General features: G+C 43.8%; 1 protein-coding gene across 1 annotated transcript in view; it reads right to left on the reverse strand.

Annotated features, from left to right (window-relative positions):
• LOC137322210 (dynein axonemal heavy chain 8-like) overlaps positions 1 to 20,367 on the reverse strand; it is a 1,468,904-nt gene that overhangs the window by 888,505 nt on the left and 560,032 nt on the right. Inside the window, exon 34 of the mRNA XM_067985326.1 lies at positions 19,206 to 19,306. Within this exon, the coding sequence (XP_067841427.1) occupies positions 19,206 to 19,306 (101 nt within the window). The remainder of the gene's footprint in view (positions 1 to 19,205; positions 19,307 to 20,367) is intronic.

Below are 20,367 nucleotides of genomic sequence, written 5' to 3' on the forward strand. Positions count from 1 at the left end.
TATCCATGTGATTTATATGAATTAGTGTTAATTGTATTCAGGTGGTATCAATTGGGAACTCTCTTGGATCCATTGATGAGAGCTGATCCAGGGTGCAGTGTGGGTATAATGTGGAGCTCTGTGAATAACAGCTTGGAAGCAACTGAAGATTAGACTCTAGTATTCTATCCTTCACCACCTGGCTATCCAGTTTATGACCTGGTAGCAAAGGATGGTTGCCTAGAGGTAGAGGTTGGAAACTACGGGATTTTTTGGACTTAAAACAAAATTTGAAAGCCTAGTGACCATTGTGGAAAATGGCAGAAAGCAAGTTTCAATCGTCAAGGTATGATTTCCTTCCGATGTTCTCGGAGTTTGAACTGTATGATCAGTGAAAGAATGAGGTTGATATGAGGACACAAGTTACTACTCTGCCAAAGAGAAAACAAGGCATGGCTTTGGCGTTGTCGCTTCCTCTACAAAGTAAAATCAGAAGTAAGGTATTTTCTGAGATGGATGCAGACTTTTGGATATTGATGAAGGTTTTACCTTTCTGGATCAAAATAGTGATAAGGAATCAGGAAGTGAATCTCACGTCAGAAAACGATCACGAACTAGCGATGAAAGAGGGAGATCTTGCAGTAGTAGTCACTACAGACATGGAAGTGGAAGTAGGAGATGTAGCTTGACTCGGTCAGACAATGAAACAAAGACCACAGAACAGGCATGTAACAGAATTAGGAGCAGAAGTCTTCATGATCGTGAAGTTTTGATGGCTGCCAATAAACTGAGGATAAACGAGTAAGAGAGGCAAAACAATGGGAGTTAGATAGTTGGAAAGAATTTGGGGCTTGAAATTTGTCCGTCTAGCGCCCGTTGTTTCTACGCTACGCGGGCTTCCGAAGTGCCAAGATAGGAACAGGAGTAGGCTATTCAGCCCCTCGTGCCTGCTCTGCCATTTGATAAGATCATGGCTGATCTGTGATCTAACTCCATATACCTGCCTTTGGCCCATATCCCTTAAAACCTTTGATTGCCAAAAAGCTATCTATCTCAGATTTAAATTGAGCAATTGAGCTAGTATCAATTGCTGTTTGCGGAAGAGAGTTCTAAACTTCTACCGTGTGCAGAAATATTTTCTAATTTCGCTCCTGAAAGGTCTGGCCCTAATTTTTAGACTGTGCCCCCTACTCCTACAATCCCCAACCAGCGGGAATAGTTTCTCTCTATCCACCCTATCCGTTCCCCTTAATATCTTATAAACTTCGATCAGATCACCCCTTAACCTTCGAAACTCCAGAGAATACAACCCCAATTTGTGTAATCTCTCCTCGTAACTTAACCCTTGAAGTCCGGGTATCATTCTAGTAAACCTACGCTGCACTCCCTCCAAAGCCAATATGTCCTTCCGAAGGTGCGGTGCCCAGAACTGCTCACAGTACTCCAGGTGCGGTCTAACCAGGGTTTTGTATAGCTGCAGCATAACTTCTGCCCCCTTGTACTCTAGTCCTCTAGATATAAAGGCCAGCATTCCATTAGCCTTATTGATTATTTTCTGCACCTGTTCATGACACTTCAATGATCTATGTACCTGAACCCACTCAGGTCCACATACAACTCGGATTACGCTGAGAGACTCTGCCGCCGTACCTCTCGCACACTCCGCAACCATCTCATACACCAACTCGACAGCAGACGCCACAACCTCGAAACCAAGATAGAGTCCATACTCTCAACCTGTACTCAGGACACAGCAGACCAGCTACGTTATACCACCAAACAGACGAGGCAACGGAACTACGCTGCCCACATGAAAACCAAGAGCAGGAAGCTTGAGAAACTCGGCATCACCACCAGCATCGACCAAGCTTCCCCTGGTACCACGGTTGCAACCACAGGGAAGTCCATCGTCAATTTGTCCGACCACACCCTTCAACCAGACGAAATCGAAGTTCTCAGCCGAGGGCTCAATTTCTGCCCCACTACCAAAATGGACCCCACTAGTGTCGCGGCGGACACAGAGGAATTCATCAGGAGAATGAGGCTCCGGGAATTCTACCACAAACCCCAAGATTTCAGCAGCGAACCCAATGAGACAATCGACGATCCGGAACAGCAGACAGAGGGATCCGCGGTACAGCAACCGAAGAGGAAAGAGTCAAACTGGACTCCTCCGGAGGGTCGCTGCCCTCAGCTGGACATGTATGCTCAAGCTGTCAGGAAATGCGTCAATGCCAGATTCATCAGCCGCACTCAGAAGACAGTCCAGAATGTCACCCGAGCACAACGCAACGCCATCAACGCTCTCAAGACCAACCGCAACATCGTCATCAAACCAGCGGACAAAGGAGGAGCCATAGTCATACAGAACAGAACGGACTATTGCAAAGAAGCATACCGACAACTGGACAACCAGGAACACTACAGACGGTTACCCGCAGATCCGACCAAAGAACACACCCACCAGCTCAACAAACTGATCAAGACCTTCGATCCAGACCTTCAAAGCATCCTACGCACTCTCATCCCACGTACTCCCCGCGTGGGAGACTTCTACTGCCTCCCAAAGATACACAAAGCCAACACACCCGGACGTCCTATCGTATCAGGCAACGGAACCCTGTGTGAGAACCTCTCTGGATACATCGAGGGCATCCTGAAACCCATCGTACAGGGAACCCCCAGCTTCTGTCGCGACACTACAGACTTCCTACAAAAACTCAGTACCCACGGACCAGTTGAACCAGGAACACTTCTCACCACGATGGACGTCTCGGCACTATACGCCAGTATCCCCCACGATGACGGCATCGCTGCGACAGCATCAATACTCAACACCAACAACAGCCAATCTCCGGACGCCATCCTACAACTCAACCGCTTCATCCTGGATCACAATGTCTTCACCTTCGATAACCAGTTCTTTACCCAAACACACGGAACAGCCATGGGGACCAAATTCGCACCCCAATACGCCAACATTTTCATGCACAAGTTCGAGCAGGACTTCTTCACTGCACAAGACCTCCAACCAACACTATACACCAGATACATCGACGACATTTTCTTTCTATGGACCCACGGCAAGGAATCACGAAAGAGACTACACGATAACATCAACAAGTTCCATCCCACCATCAAGCTCACCATGGACTACTCCTCAGAATCAGTTTCTTTCTTGGACACACGAATCTCCATCAAAGACGGGCACCTCAGCACCTCACTCTACCGCAAGCCCACGGACAACCTCACGATGCTCCACTTTTCCAGCTTCCACCCTAACCACGTCAAAGAGGCCATCCCCTATGGACAGGCCCTGCGAATACACAGGGTCTGCTCAGACGAGGAGGAACACGATGGACACCTACAGACGCTGAAAGACGCCCTAGTAAGAACGGGATATGACGCTCGACTCATCGATCGACAGTTCCGACGGGCCACAGCAAAAAATCGCATAGACCTCCTCAGGAGACTAACACGGGACGCAACCAACAGAGTACCCTTTGTCGTCCAGTACTTCCCCGGAGCGGAGAAACTACGCCATGTTCTCCGCAGCCTTCAACATGTCATCAATGAGGACAAACACCTCGCTATGGCCATCCCCACACCTCCACTACTCGCCTTTAAACAGCCACCCAACCTCAAACAGACCATCGTTCGCAGCAAATTACCTAGCTTTCAAGAGAACAGCGTCCACGACACCACACAACCCTGCCACGGTAACCTCTGCAAGACGTGCCAGATCATCGACACAGATACCACCATCACACGAGAGGACACCACGCACCAGGTGCATGGTGCATGGTTCATACTCCTGTGACTCGGCCAACGTTGTCTACCTCATACGTTGCAGGAAAGGATGCCCCAGAGCATGGTACATTGGCGAGACCATGCAGACGCTGCGACAACGGATGAACGGACACCGCGCAACAATCGCCAAACAGGAGGGTTCCCTCCCAGTCGGGGAACACTTCAGCAGTCATGGACATTCATCCACCGACCTTCGGGTAAGCGTAATCCAAGGCGGCCTTCGAGACACACGACAACGCAAAATCGTCGAGCAGAAATTGATAGCCAAGTTCCGCACCCATGAGGACGGCCTCAACCGGGATCTTGGGTTCATGTCACGCGACACGTTACCCCACCAGCGAACAAATGTTATCTGTTTTTAATATAACGGGTCAGTTGCTGTCTTTTCTATGTTTCGACCTCTCGATCTCTGTTTTTTTTTGTTTGTTGTTTTTTTTGGTGATTTGTATATTCTGAGACCTGGCAGGTAACACCTGTCTGTCTGCACACTGATTGCCTTGGCAACGGGCAGTTGAAAAAACTGTCTGTAATCACCAAGCATTGTTCTGTGAATTATAAATGTGATTTCATTTCGAGGATTTCATTTTCACATCGTTCACCTGACGAAGGAGGAAGCCTCCGAAAGCTTGTGAATTTAAAATAAAATTGCTGGACTATAACTTGGTGTTGTAAAATTGTTTACAATTGTCAACCCCAGTCCATCACCGGCATCTCCACATCATGATAATATTCTGGCATGGATTGAAAATTAGTTCACAGTCAGGAAACAGAGAGTAGGAATAAATGGGTCTTTTTCAGGGTGGCAGGCAGTGACTAGTGGGGTACAGTGCTTGGGCCCCAGCTATTCACAATATCTATCAATGATTTGGATGAGGAACCAAATGTAATATTTCCAAGTTTGCTGACAACACAAAACTAGGTGAGATCGTGAGTTGTGAGGAGGATGCAAAGAGGCTTCAAGGCGATTCAGACAAGTTGAGTGAGTAGGCTGATGCAGTATAATGTGGATAAATGTGAATTTATCCACTTTGGAAGGAAAAACAGAAAGGCAGAGTAAGATTTAAATGGTGATAGATTTGGGAATGTTGATGTACAACGGGACCTGGATGTCCTTGTACATCAGTCACTGAAAGCAAACATGCAGGTGCAGCAAGCAGTTAGGAAGGCAAATGGTGTGCTGGCCTTCATTGCAAGAAGATTTGAGTATAGGAGCAAGGATGTTTTCCTGCGGTTACGCAGGGCCTTGGTGAAACCACACCTGGAGTATTGTGTGCCGTTTTGGTCTCCTTACCTAAAGAAAGGATATACTTGCCATAGAGGGAATGCAGCAAAGGTTCACCTAGGATGGTAGGACTGTCGTATGAGGAGAGATTGGGTCGACTCGGCCTGTATTCACTCGAGTTTAGAAGAATGAGAGGGGATCTCATTGAAACATATAAAATTCTGACAGGGCTGGACAGACTGGATGCAGGGAGGATATTTCCCCTGGCTGGGGGGATCCACAACGAAGGGTCACAGTCTCAGGATACGGGGTAGGACATTTAGGACTGAGATGAGGAGAAATTTCTTCACTCAGAGGGTGGTGAACCTGTGGAATTCTCTACCACAGAAGGCTGTAGAGGCCAAGTCACTGAATATATTTAAGAAGGAGCCAGATAGATTTCTAGACACAAACGGCATCAAGGGGTATGGGGAGAGAGCAGGAATATGGTATTGAGATAGAGGATCAGCCATGATCATATTGAATGGTGGACCAGGTTTGAAGGGCCGAATGGCCTACTCCTGCTCCTATTTTCTATGTTTCTATGCCTTTTTGTCATAGCCATGCAAATGTTTCCTTTTTGAGTAAATATCCTATTACCTTTGAAAGCCACGATTGAATCTACTGCCACCACCCTTTCAGGCAGTGATTCCAGATCAGAATAACTCACTGCATAAACAGAATTCTCCTCATCTGACCCCTGTCGATGTTCTTAAATCAATGTCCTCTGGTTACAGACCCTGGTGCTCCGCAGGGGTCAGTATTAGGACCACTGCTTTTTTGATATGTATTAATGATTTGGATTTGGGTATAATTTCAAAGTTTGCAGATGACATGGAACTCGGAAATGTAGTAAACAATATAGAATCATAGAATCATAGAAGTTACAACATGGAAACAGGCCCTTCGGCCCAACATGTCCATGTCGCCCAGTTTATACCACTAAGCTAGTCCCAATTGCCTGCACTTGGCCCATATCCCTCGATACCCATCTTACCCATGTAACTGTCCAAATGCTTTTTAAAAGACAAAATTGTACCCGCCTCTACTACTGCCTCTGGCAGCTCGTTCCAGACACTCACCACCCTTTGAGTGAAAAAATTGCCCCTCTGGACCCTTTTGTATCTCTCCCCTCTCACCTTAAATCTGTGCCCCCTCGTTATAGACTCCCCTACCTTTGGGAAAAGATTTTGACTATCGACCTTATCTATGCCCCTCATTATTTTATAGACTTCTATAAGATCACCCCTTAACCTCCTACTCTCCAGGGAAAAAAGTCCCAGTCTGTCTAACCTCTCCCTGTGAGTCAAACCATCAAGTCCCGGCAGCATCCTAGTAAATCTTTTCTGCACTCTTTCTAGTTTAATAATATCCTTTCTATAATAGGGTGACCAGAACTGTACACAGTACTCCAAGTGTGGCCTCACCAATGCCCTGTACAACTTCAACAAGACATCCCAACTCCTGCATTCAATGTTCTGACCAATGAAACCAAGCATGCTGAATGCCTTCTTCACCACCCTATCCACCTGTGACTCCACTTTCAAGGAGCTATGAATCTGTACTCCCAGATCTCTTTGTTCTATAACTCTCCCCAACGCCCTACCATTAACGGAGTAGGTCCTGGCCCGATTCGATCTACCAAAATGCGTCACCTCACATTTATCTAAATTAAACTCCATCTGCCATTCATCGGCCCACTGGCCCAATTTATCAAGATCCCGTTGCAATCCTAGATAACCTTCTTCACTGTCCACAATGCCACCAATCTTGGTGTCATCTGCAAACTTACTAACCATGCCTCCTAAATTCTCATCCAAATCATTAATATAAATAACAAATAACAGCGGACCCAGCACCGATCCCTGAGGCACACCGCTGGACACAGGCATCCAGTTTGAAAAACAACCCTCTACAACCACCCTCTGTCTTCTGTCGTCAAGCCAATTTTGTATCCAATTGGCTACCTCACCTTGGATCCCATGAGATTTAACCTTATGTAACAACCTACCATGCGGTACCTTGTCAAATGCTTTGCTGAAGTCCATGTAGACCACGTCTACTGCACAGCCCTCATCTATCTTCTTGGTTACCCCTTCAAAAAACTCAATCAAATTCGTGAGACATGATTTTCCTCTCACAAAACCATGCTGACTGTTCCTAATTAGTCCCTGCCTCTCCAAATGCCTTTAGATCCTGTCCCTCAGAATACCCTCTAACAACTTACCCACTACAGATGTCAGGCTCACTGGTCTGTAGTTCCCAGGCTTTTCCCTGCCGCCCTTCTTAAACAAAGGCACAACATTTGCTCCCCTCCAATCTTCAGGCACCGCACCTGTAGCGGTGGATGATTCAAATATCTCTGCTAGGGGACCCGCAATTTCCTCCCTAACCTCCCATAACGTCCTGGGATACATTTCATCAGGTCCCGGAGATTTATCTACCTTGATGCGCGTTAAGACTTCCAGCACCTCCCTCTCTGTAATATGTACACTCCTCAAGACATCACTATTTATTTCCCCAAGTTCCCTAACATCCATGCCTTTCTCAACCGTAAATACCGATGTGAAATATTCATTCAGGATCTCACCCATCTCTTGTGGTTCCGCACATAGATGACCTTGTTGATCCTTAAGAGGCCCTACTCTCTCCCTAGTTACCCTTTTGCCCTTTATGTATTTGTAGAAGCTCTTTGGATTCACCTTTGCCTGATCTGCCAAAGCAATCTCATATCCCCTTTTTGCCCTCCTGATTTCTCTCTTAACTCTACTCCGGCAATCTCTATACTCTTCAAGGGATCCACTTGATCCCAGCTGCCTATGCATGTAATAGACTTCAGAAGGACATAGATGGACTGGTGAAATGGGCAGACACATGGCAGATGAAATTTAACGCAGGGAAGCGTGAAGTGGTACATTTTGGTAGGAAGAATGAGGACAGGCAATATACACTAAATGGGTTAAACTAAATTTTAAAGGGGGTACAGGAACAGAGTGACCTGGGGGTGCACATGCACAAATCTTTGAAAGTGGCAGGACAAGTTGAGAAGGCGATTAAAAAAGCATATGGAAGCCTGGACTTTATTAACAGAGGCGTAGAGTTCAAAAGCAAGGAAGTTATGCTAAACCTTTCTAAAACACTAGTTAGAGTATTGTGTTCAATTCTGAGCACCACATTTTAGGAAGGATGTCAAGGCCTTAGAGGCAGGACAGAAGAGGTGTATTAGAATGGCATCAGGGATGAGGGACTTCAATTATAAGGAAAGATTGGAGAAGCTGGGGCTGTTCTCCTTGGAACAGAGAAGGTTAAAGAGAGACTGGATAAAGGTGTTCAAAATCATGAATGGTTTTGATAAGGAGAAACTGATTCCAGTGACAGAGGGTTTGGTAACCAGAGGACACAGATTTAAAAGACAAAATTGTACCCGCCTCTACTACTGCCTCTGGCAGCTTGTTCCAGACACTCACCACCCTTTGAGTGAAAAAATTGCCCCTCTGGACCCTTTTGTATCTCTCCCCTCTCACCTTAAATCTATGCCCCCTACCTTTGGGAAAAGATTTTGACGATCTACCTTATCCATGCCCCTCATTATTTTGTAGACTTCTATAAGATCGCCCCTAAACCTCCTACTCTCCAGGGAAAAAAGTCTCAGTCTATCCAACCTCTCCCTATAAGTCAAACCATCAAGTCCTTTAAAAAAGACATCAATGTCTTTTAAAAAGCATTTGGACAATTACATGGGTCAGATGGGTGTAGAGGGATATGGGCCAAGTGCAGGCAATTGGGACTAGCTTAGTGGTATAAACTGGGCGACATGGACATGTTGGGCCGAAGGGCCTGTTTCCATGTTGTAAACTTCTATGATTCTATATCCAACGAGGGCCTTCAGGGACCAATTCTCTTATCTCAACTTCAGCAACAACCAGTGCGTCCGACGGCCGCGGTTCACGGAAGAGGTTGTTACTGAGATTTGTCAACTGCTGCAACTACAACTGCAGCCTCAGAGCAGGCAAGAACAGCATTGCCTCTGGCTGTCAAGATAGGGTGACCAGAACTGTACACAGTATTCCAAGTGTGGCCTTACTAATGTCTTGTACAACTTCAACAAGACATCCCAACTCCTGTATTCAATGTTCTGACCAATTAAACCAAGCATGCTGAATGCCTTCTTCACCACCCTATCCACCTGTGACTCCACTTTCAAGGAGCTATGAACCTGTACTCCTGGATCTCTTTGTTCTATAACTCTCCCCAACGCCCTACCATTAACGGACATGGCCTACTGCTGAGTGCCCTGCACCTCCTCCTTCTCCTCCCTGTTCTCGCAGCTTATCCTGTTCTGCGAGGCCTCTCTGCGAGCTCCCAGTCATGTTCAATTCCCAGAGGAAACCCGAGCAGGCCACCCATGTCTGGAAACAACCTTGTTCAGCACACTATTTTAAATGCCACTAACAGTACTGCAAGACCAGCCAGACCACACTATATAATAATGCAACTTTCTCCAAGTATAGCAAACTTCTGAGAATCCCTATGTGGTCAGTTTTCGGTAAAATATTAAGATGCCTATGTGGCAAAGAAGCAGAATGCAAAATAGTTAGAAAGGGTTAATTAGTTTGTAACTGAGATTGATACAGGTGGCCTGGCCCTCCTGCTGGGCCATATGTTTGCGTAGTCAGCAGGTTTGCATGGTCTTAGCAATGTAGAGTCTTTGATGTGATTCAAGGACTGGTCTGAATGTCTCCATGTTTATGGCAGATCAATATAGGTAACGAGCTTAGCCAAAGTTGAAAGACATTCCAGGTTGGGAGATAAGGAACAGAAGGAACAGGGAAGAACATTCCAAGTTGGAAGGTGAGGAAGTATCCCCTTTGATGTCTAACAGCAACATGGTCAGCACATGATTATCTATGATTGGCCGGAAATAATGTAACCTCGCATGGCAACCTGTGCCCGGCTTATGATTGGTGTTGACCCTCGTTAAGTATGTTCCAACCCTATTGATTTGTATAAAAACGTGTGGATTTCTGTATGTTTTTGTTCTTGCTCTGCCAGCATAGAGGGACTCTATCAGGAGTCCAAATCCATGCTGCAGACTAAGAACCCTGCTATTAAAGTTGTGATGAACTTTAAAATGCATTCGACTTCAGTTTTTACTGAACCAGACTGAGGGGAAAGAATCCGGATCGTCATTTGGTGGCGCGTACGGGGATCTTAACGGTCGTTCACCGAGAGTTCGTGGAGTCAGAGGCGGATTGTCTCAGACACAGAGGAAGGAAATGGCGCCCCGATGTAAGTAGTCTTAATTTACTACGTCGGTTTTCTTCCAATCCGTCAGTCTGACGACGAATCGTCCAATCGCTAACACTCGTGTGGCGTCCTTACAAGATTCAGGTCAGTCTGGCGAATACACAGAAATAGCAGGAAGAGGTCAGTGGTCGAATATCACTGAGGGAATAACTTGTAAGCGGTAGGTCGGTGGTTAATATCACTGAGGGTAGTCAGGGTTTAAGTTCCTGGTGATTGGATATGAACAGGAACTATTGATAAAACTTAGATGCCGCCAAAAAGGCTCAGGAATTAATTTGGAAAAATAACAGAGGTACCACAGCCAAAGAACTAATTGCTTTATGGAGACAGTACTGTAAAAAAAAAAGGATAGAATTAAGTGACTAGACAAATGTTTAAAAGACAGAGACCCGAAAAAGAAAGGTTCTGTTGTTTAAGTGTACTGTCCCTTTAAAAAGCCTGTCTTGATCAGTGTTCTTTTTGTCGGTGTTGTGGGCCACGCCCCCTTCTTACTGTGTCTTGCGTGTTTTCTTCCTTTGTGTAATGTATCTGTCTTGTCGTGTGTTTAATTCTGATACTGCTGAATTAAAATTGGAGTTATTGAGGTTAAGTGACCTATTAAATTCTGGTTCTTATAAAATGTGGGCATGTTAAATTCTAGACATGGGATCTTCAAAAAATTGGCATTCTGAATGTTTATTTTGTGATTGGCTGTGGTTTAAAAAGAGGTTAAAAATTAACGGGATAGATTAAAAAAACTATCAGGATCATTGTGATAGGAAAAGTCGGAAAGCTGGAACAGCTCGGAGCGTTGATTATAATCACATCCACTAAAAGTATGTGAAAAAATAGTGTGCAAAAATATAGTACAAAGCAATCCACAAATGTGAGAAGTAAAAAAATCAGTCAAACCTGTGTGAAGAGAAATTTTGAAGGTGGGAACTTAATCTCAAAAGGGAGAAGGATCAAGTTACTCCGACCACAAGAGCAAGTTAATATTAACCCCTTCCATCCCAAGAAGCCAGACTGTCATGCCAAGAGCAGTTCAAACAGATAGAAATGACCCAGTCGGTTGAGAACTGTCTGAGGCTAACCATTACACAGGTGAACATGAGGTAACAATTGGTATAGGTTATATTAGTAAAATTGTCCCAATTACTCGGAAATGCCAAAGGCTACAATTGACTGAGATATAAGTTTTCACGCTACAGTGAAAAATTGATAAGAAAGGAATGTAAAACAAATCATATGAAAAGGAAGCATAGGTTAGACAATTGGAAGTCCATTACTTGAGCTATGTACTGACACAGGGTACTAAACGCCTATCAGTTTTACCCTGCCACAGTATGATAAGGAAGTTTTGACAAGTTCTGGGGCTATTCAATTTTATTTGAAATTAATAGTAGAATACAAGATCTGACCAAAGAGGGGAGACCTTCCCTGACAAATTATATAACTCGCATTGAGAATGCTAAGAAAACTCAACAATTAGATCAACACCTCCTAACTCAAGTGTTAAAACAAAGAGCGACATGGAATGGAGGTGGACATCGTAAAAAGAGATAGGCGAATATGGAGACGTAAAGATCTGTGATAAGTGATATAGCAACTGCCTTTGCCTCAGTTGTTAACACCATTGATTTGGCAACATTAGATCAAAAGGTCAGAGATTTAGGGTCTCGCATTAAAGATATATTACAAGATAAATGAAAATACAGATAAGGAATTGTCTGAGGATCAAATGCTGACCATATATTTGCAAAGGATAGCTACAGTGCTAGAAACACATGCCCAAACTATTAATAAATTAATAAAAGAGGAATATAACGTATCTTAGTAGGCGGCTGCTAATGATATCTGCTTAATGTGGTTACATCTTGAAAACACAGAGATTAGGACTTGGAGTTAGAAATTCCAGTCTGCAGCCCTGCGTACATCTGTATGTGGGAGAGACAGTGTTTATTTCAGACAGGCTGCGTGCTTCAGAGAGAGAGAGACTAGGCAATTTCTCTCTCCTGTTTTGTTTTCTAAATTTGTTTTGGGTATAGGAATTATTCCTTTGGATAAATAAATAATAAATGAAGATTTGACAAATGAATCACTTGGGCTCTCAAGAAGAGCCGCAATGGATTTTCTGTGTTTCTTTTCAAACAGGTGACCCTGGGTTTTTTTTGGACCACGTGAGTGTTGATGGTGCAGGATTACCAAGAGTAGTTACAAAGTTACGGTGCAACCTTTGCTGGAGAAATTTGGTGCAGGAAACGATCCAGTGGTGTTAAACATTTAAGACTTTAGCTGCAGACATCAGCGGATACCAAATGTCACAGCGTGGTGATATCAACCTGATTCTCTTCTTTTGAAAACATTTTGATTTGTTTTGTTATAACCTATTTGTTGTCTTCCGAGACAGAGTGCTCGAGGTGAGGAGATATGGGAATTTCTCTAAAGTCATTGAATTAGGCATGATAAAAAAATCAATCTGGCATAAATATACAATCTAGTGGAAGTCAGGAAAGTGTAGTTGAGAATTGTAAATTGATAGCTTTCTCGTGGAGATATTTGTGTCCTTGCCTGTAATGAATAATGAGAAAACTATACTCAATAGCCTGGCCACTACCCTGACATCAGGGGAGATAAGCACTCTAGACACCCCTGATCTTTTTGATAAGATAACCTGAAAACCTAAGAATGGCTACAGTGGACATAAAAGATACAAATGTATGTTGCCATCATCTGAAACGGAGATCAGGATGAAGAACATGATTACAAAGGCCTGTGGCCTGGTGAGCTATTGCAACCACTCTTTAAACAAACCAGTTGCTTTTACAGGACTGAATCCTACAGGACATATGATGTGTGCCATGGAAAATGTTCGGAAATACCATGAGGAAGAAGAGACTGGCCAGCAGAAAGTTAATATCCAAGAACACTAAGCTCATTCCTATGAGATGCTGCTAGTATGTGGAGATACATGAAGAAGATACATTGAAGAATGAGTCTCAGACAGGCTCAGTTACTTGACAACAGCACAACAGGAAAATGGTTAATGTGGTCCAGGCGAGTGAGAAATCCTTTTAAACAAGGCACTGACACATAGTCCATAGAGAAACCAACTAATTAATGAAAGAGTCAGGAAACACTGGTATCAATCAAAAGGACTGAAATTAAAGTAAAGAGGGACACAGTAATTTGGATTTCCAAAATTCAGGGTTAGGTTCCCATCAGTTAACAATAAAATTGGGAGAAACAATATTTAGAAGATATCCGCACAATGGATACAAAATTACAAGATTATGAGGGGCCCAGATAAAGTAGACAGGAAGTACCTGTTTCCCCTAGCAGAGGGTTCAAGAACTAGAGGACGTAGATTTAAGCTGATTGGCTGGAACAAAATTAAAGGGATGTGTTACTCGACATGCTGTCACTGTGTGTCCACATAGTGTTGGACACAGCCTAGAAGCACAGTGTGGGTTTAATAATACCGGTACCAATCGGGATATTAACTGTACCATGGAGGCCCTAGAGGCGGATCTAAAACCCACTTAAGTGGCATATGCCGGAGAGGGCAAATACTGTGTTACAACTAATTTGAAAACGTTTAAATATGCCAATCTAACTTGTGATATTTTAAGTCCAGAATTCTACTCCATTTCTGAAGTCCTGGTTCGGATTGGACCCGAGGAACTGGTAGAGATACACCGGCATAACCTCACCACCTTACAAGTTTCTGAGAATGTCAGAAAGGACTTAAAAGCATATCAGGACACATTTGGGTATCTGACACCCCTGTTGCCTAAATACTTGAAAGCATTGCGAATGGAGATACGCCTCTCCCAGAAGGTTTATTATAACCTACAACAGGACAGTAACAACATTAAGCATGACATTGACCAAATTAAAGTCACCACCTGGTGAAACGACCCCTGGAATTTGGGACTGAATATACAGATCCATCCTTGGATTAGATTAGTTTCATATGTATTAGTCCTAGTGCAGTTTGTTGTAATGTGCTTCTTGATTTTCATTGCATGTAATAAATGTAAGCAGAGGATGAAGGGTTTGGCAAAGATAGTAAAACAGAGCCTGGGTGAGAATGTCCCCATTGTCTCTGTGGTTTCAACTAAGAACACATCTTAATGGTACCGGGAGTAGCACCCGCTGGGGTAAGGTGCATGTAAAAGGGAAGACAATTATAGTTTGATAGGATTATCAGATGCTCTGCCTCTCTTCCACCCGGACTGGTGGCCAACACGAAGGGAACCTGGTTAAGATGAGGTACAGCATCTAACGGGATATTGTAGGGAGAATTTGGATTAAGGGATATAATGGGGAGGGCACCAATTCACAGGTGTAAAATGGTCTGAAAGGTACCATTCAGTCTAGTTAGGCTGGAAACAAAATATAAAGCACCATAGGATATTTGACTATGTTAGCCTTTTCAAATTAACATGAATAGGTTTAGCTGACCAAGGACATTCGCAGCTTACTTGAGAGATGTTTAGAAGGAGTCTGTTCCTGAGAACAGATAAGAGTACAAAGGCGTATTGATGAAACATGTCTGTGTTCTATTGGGACTTCTCTAGTTCAAGGGCTAGTCATATTCATTGTTATAATTCTTATAGTTTATTGCTTACTTAAATGTTGCTGCGCTGCAGAACCTGCAGAACCAGTGAGCACCGTAATAATTGGTTATCATAAAATGATAAAAGGGGGGAATGAGAATCCCTACGTGGTCAGTTTTCGGTAAAATATTAAGATGCCTATGTGGCAAAGAAGCAGAATGCAAAATGGTTAGAAAGGGTTAATTAGTTAGTAACTGAGATTGATACAGGTGGCCTGGCCCTCCTGCTGGGCCATATGTTTGCACAGTCAGCAGGTTTGCATGGTCTTAGCAATGTAGAGTCTTTGATGTGATTCAAGGACTGGTCTGAATGTCTCCATGTTTATGGCAGATCAATATAGGTAACGAGCTTAGCCAAAGTTGAAAGACATTCCAGGTTGGGAGATAAGGAACAGAAGGAACAGGGAAGAACATTCCAAGTTGGAAGGTGAGGAAGTATCCCCTTTGATGTCTAACAGCAACATGGTCAGCACATGATTATTTATGATTGGCCGGAAATAATGTAACCTCGCATGGCAACCTGTGCCCGGCTTATGATTGGTGTTGACCCTCGTTAAGTATGTTCCAACCCTATTGATTTGTATAAAAACGTGTGGATTTCTGTATGTTTTTGTTCTTGCTCTGCCAGCATAGAGGGACTCTATCAGGAGTCCAAATCCATGCTGCAGACTAAGAACCCTGCTATTAAAGTTGTGATGAACTTTAAAATGTATTCGACTTCAGTTTTTACTGAACCAGACTGAGGGGAAAGAATCCGGATCGTCACTTCCACAAACACCTACAATTGTACCAGCAGCCAGAATAACTAATCCAGCAACTAATCTGTAACTCCTGCATGATCCCTTTAAATAGCGCTGGCGGGGGTTGCTTCATGCTGTAACTCCTGTTCAGCTGTGGGAGGTTAGGACAGTGCAATGACTGGTGCAGGGAGTTTGAAAATGGCGCCAGGTGCTTCAAATCAGCGTTGCACACTGATCTACGTCATAATCTCCCTACTTTACAAGGTGCTGGCATTCGTTAGGTGCATGCATGCAGCCACCTTTACCAAGCCGGAAGTGTGCGCGCTCATCTCAGACGCCATTTTTGGTGCTTAGGAGTCTGCGTAGTACCTACACAATGGGTGCCATGCAGCCCAATTTAGCCCCCAATTACACCAATGAGATCAGTGAAGCTCTATATGGTGCTTACCTGTACCCCAGCTCTAGCCCAACCCTGTCCAATCTGGCACACTAGGCCTCTAAAGCAATTGTAATGGAAGCAGCATTACAGTGCCCTTAAAGCCTCTGTTGTAGGGCAACAATTCCAGGGGGTGTAAAGGCCATGGCACTGATTCCTGGACATTGATGGTGTAAGAATTCTGGGAATTCCACCTTTTCCCTGAGTATGGAAAACTTTGGCCATTGACTAAAATCCTAAGATGGAAGGATAGGTGAGAGGTCACCAGATGAATCAATAACACACACAGTGGAATGTGGGAGAATTACTGCTTCAGAATGTCTCTGTTTTAATGCAAAACCTACAGCAGGTGGTCAACGATCAGAAAGGCAGTAGGCCATTGAAAGAGGCAACTGCTCCAGACATGGTGGGGCCATGTCTTTGTTTTAAAGCAAAACCAATCAACACCTAGGACGTTGGATACAAAAGGAGCCCTATGGCAGGTGATCAACAAATCGGAATTAACAATGGCCCATTGAGAAAAGCAATTGCATCATGATGAGAGACCATCAAAAGCCATCAAAGATTCTTAAGGATTTTGTAAGAACTGTTTAAATGGACACGAAGTGCCTCATTTAAGTGACGAAGACCATTGTAAGAGGAGGGGTATATAAGTGGAAACTTCTCTCTCTCTCGCTCTGGCTCGCTTTTGTGTTCTCTCTCTTGTTCTGCCGCCTTGCTTTTTGCTGTCTCTTGGTTTGCACTCTCTGGGGAGGAGAGCAGCTTCCAGTGAAACCAACAAACCCACGTGAGAGAACCTGTCAGCCAGACCTGCAAGTGCAAAGGCATGGTGAGCCTCGACCATACGTGCGTGTGTGTGTGCGCTAAATGTCTCCAAGGTCCCCACCAACCTCTTAGTTTTGCGGGATAAAGTATTGTAGTGGGTGTGTGTAACTCAATGTACTGTGTAGGACCATTTGTATTGTTATTTTCTTTGTGTTGACGGTACAATAAAACCAACATTCCAATTCAATTCAAACACCGAGTTTGAGCGTTCTCTGTGCTATTTGGCTACGTGATCCATCACCGGGTGTATTAGCATAAGTCCCGTTTTCCTGAACCCCCGATCCGTGAGGTATCAGTGTTCCTTGGCTCGACCGGGGACCAGATATCTGCACCGATCAATAGGGTGAGAACAACCCCAAAACACCCTACAAGGGTAATCAATTTAAGCACTTTAGCACATTTTGAGAGGCGATCATTGCAAGTGACAGAAATACTTAATTCAGTATATTCTTGCAAGCTGCCTTTTTTTATCTTGCTTGACCTGGTAAAGTTGTTAAACTTTTTCTGCAATTGAGTTGCCGTGCATGGGGTGTTGCTGTTTGCATTCACTGGTGCGGCTAACACCTTCCACTGCTCCTCAGCAGTTCTCTTTTGGGGTCTGTATAATGCTGTGCCAAACAGAGCATTTCTTGTCAGCCTTGCTTTGGCCAATAGCTCTCTGCCCTCCTGCAGACCTCACATTCAATTTTTTATAAAAGAACATTTTGTGCTTTGCTGTCAATCTATTTTTGTAAATGATTACCCCTTTAAGCTGCTGTCGCACCACAAGAATTCCCACTCCCAATGGTCAAGCTCCTCATTGGTGGTATTTGTCGCACCTGGAGCTTGTCCAATTATTCAAATTAGGCTGACCCTGGAAGCTGCACTTCACAATAAGCAGGCACAAACTGCACACATCCTCTTTCAGCTCAGATTTTCATCCAATGAGAAAATCTTGGATCAAATGACTCCAATTACCTTTAAGTGGCGGAAACCCTTTAAATCTTCCCAAAAGCCCTTTAAAGGAAGCTCTTTTACAATTTCCCATTCTTTTTGCTTTGATGAGCTCCAAGTGCCAGGCCCAATATGAGTTGGAAGTTTGCTTATATATTTAACCTGGGCTCTCAGGAAATCCTCCGAGACTGGAGCGGTTTTGGTGAGAATTATGTTCCCTGCTCTGAGGTCCTGCCACTAAAACTAAACCAGAAAATTACCTCTGTGGATTTCACCTGTTAATCAGCATAAGATTACATCAATTTCTGTCATGTGTTATATTACTATTTTTGCAATACTGTGTAATGGCCCTGACACCGTTTCTCTGTGGGTTCTGCTAATCTCCCACTGAAGTTATGTGAAAACTCTCATATTTTCAAGGTCATTATTTTAGATAAATAGTTCTTCTTAAAAAAAATTTAGAGGCATTGTGCCTTTATGACATTCCTATTGTTCATACAGAAGCTCAGATTTTCTACCTGGGGCATATCTCCAGTAAGGTGGGACCTCCACCCGCCATGCAAAATCTGCCCGATTCAAGCTCATTTTCAGCTGTAGGGTTGCACTGAACTTGGGCCATAATAGAATTTAGCAGGCAGCCTCCAGCTGCATGAAATTTTTTTTAAAGTTTTGCCCTCCTTCTGGAGCCTGTGCACAGCCATGCTCTCAAAGTGACTGCGCAGGCTCCTTTGCTAAAAAACATCTGAGACCTCTTCTGCCAATCTTTGAACACTGAATGCTAAGCCTAACAAGTGGCTCTTGCATTAAGTGTTCAAACAGGACAAATGGTGGGAAGTATGGCAGAATCCATATTGGCCCATTTTAAATAAATGCTTTGCATATGCCGACCCACATGATGCTGCCAAGCTCACCCTCTGAAAATGGTGGGGGGGGGGGCAGTGGCAAGGACTTGATGGAGCAATTTCTGCACAATTTTCTGCCCCAATCTGTCCCAGATCTGCCAGAAAGCCAATGGCAAGGGACTGGCAATGTGGAGGGTACCTGAAAAGGAAGATCATCTCTGTACTTAGAATCATACAGCACAGGAGGCCATTCAGTCCATCGTGTCTGTGCCAGCTCTTTAAAAATGTTATCCAATTAGTCCCACTCCTGCTCTTTCCCCTTAGCCCTGTACTTCCAGTTTCACATGAGAGGATCTCTATACCTGTGGGTTCAGGACATCCCCAACATCAATAAAATTATCATTCATGCCCACAAATAATTCTGTGCAGTCATGCCCACAAATATTCATTTACTGTGTGAAATGCAACTTACTTATTTTTCTGTAGTATTTCATAATCTTGAATTGGCAATCCAAATAAACGCTCTCCTGAAGAATACGTCACAAACTTCCTCCATAGCTCATCAAACCAACTCTGAAACAAATCATAGCTTAGATATGAGGACCACTGGTAGTGCTATTGATTTTTAGTATTATGTACAGATTATACATTCCATTCCTTCCACCTGTATGCATTTTTTATATGCTGCCATTTTTCTCACATTCCAGTCTAAGTTGTTGATGGGTGCCACTTCAGTTGACTGAGCTTACAAACATATCTTTGCACATGAGATCAATTGATAGTGAAATATAGTTAGCCAGTTGCAGTCAGTTTGAAAATGCATTCATAAAATGATTCACTTCTCTTTAGCTATGGTGTTCCTCATTCTTTCCACATAAAACTGGATTAGGTCCTTCACCCAGTGGGGAAAACTGTGGGAATTACAGCTCCTTCAAGAATATTTCATGCTGTAACCATAGTTGACATTATGGGCTAAATATTCCTAGACCCAACGCCACTGGCGAAGTCTCATGTGTCACAGATGGCCTATTAGAAATTCGTTGGTGCAGTGCGCTAATTTGAGTGAATGGAAAATCGCGGGCAGTGCAGCTATGATTTTTCGATAATCCATCTATTATGTGTGAGGTCCCATTGGTGGTGTAGGATCTTGGAAAATTTAGCTGGATGCTCTTGGATTTTCAGAAACCTTTTGATAAGATTCCATAGTTTAATTAATGGTAAAATTTAGGAGTAATTTTACAAGTCCACACTGCCAAAATAGAAGCTAAAGCAAAAATATATCATCACAGCCACTGGTGACCCACTAAAATTAATGGTCTGAAAATTGTGGGCAACATGCCCAAATTTCCGACGTGTGCTGCTATGGATGAGCCTCCAAGCTGACACGGTGGACTCTTAAACTACCCTTCAGTCAAAGAATGGGAGGAATGAAGTATTGCCTTGAAAGACAGGAACCTAAAAGGGAACCAAAAATGGGAACTTTGCCAGCTGGAGGTTGGAATAAGGCAGCTTACTTTTATCTGTCTTTTATTGTATGTACAACATGACTTGGATGAAGGGTATCATAAGCAAGACCTCTAAATTTGCAGATGATACTAAAGTAGCTAGCAGTAGGGATAAGGAGAAACAGTGCA

The sequence above is a fragment of the Heptranchias perlo genome, chromosome 5 (assembly GCF_035084215.1).
Source record: "Heptranchias perlo isolate sHepPer1 chromosome 5, sHepPer1.hap1, whole genome shotgun sequence".
Classification (NCBI taxonomy): Eukaryota; Metazoa; Chordata; class Chondrichthyes; order Hexanchiformes; family Hexanchidae; genus Heptranchias; species Heptranchias perlo.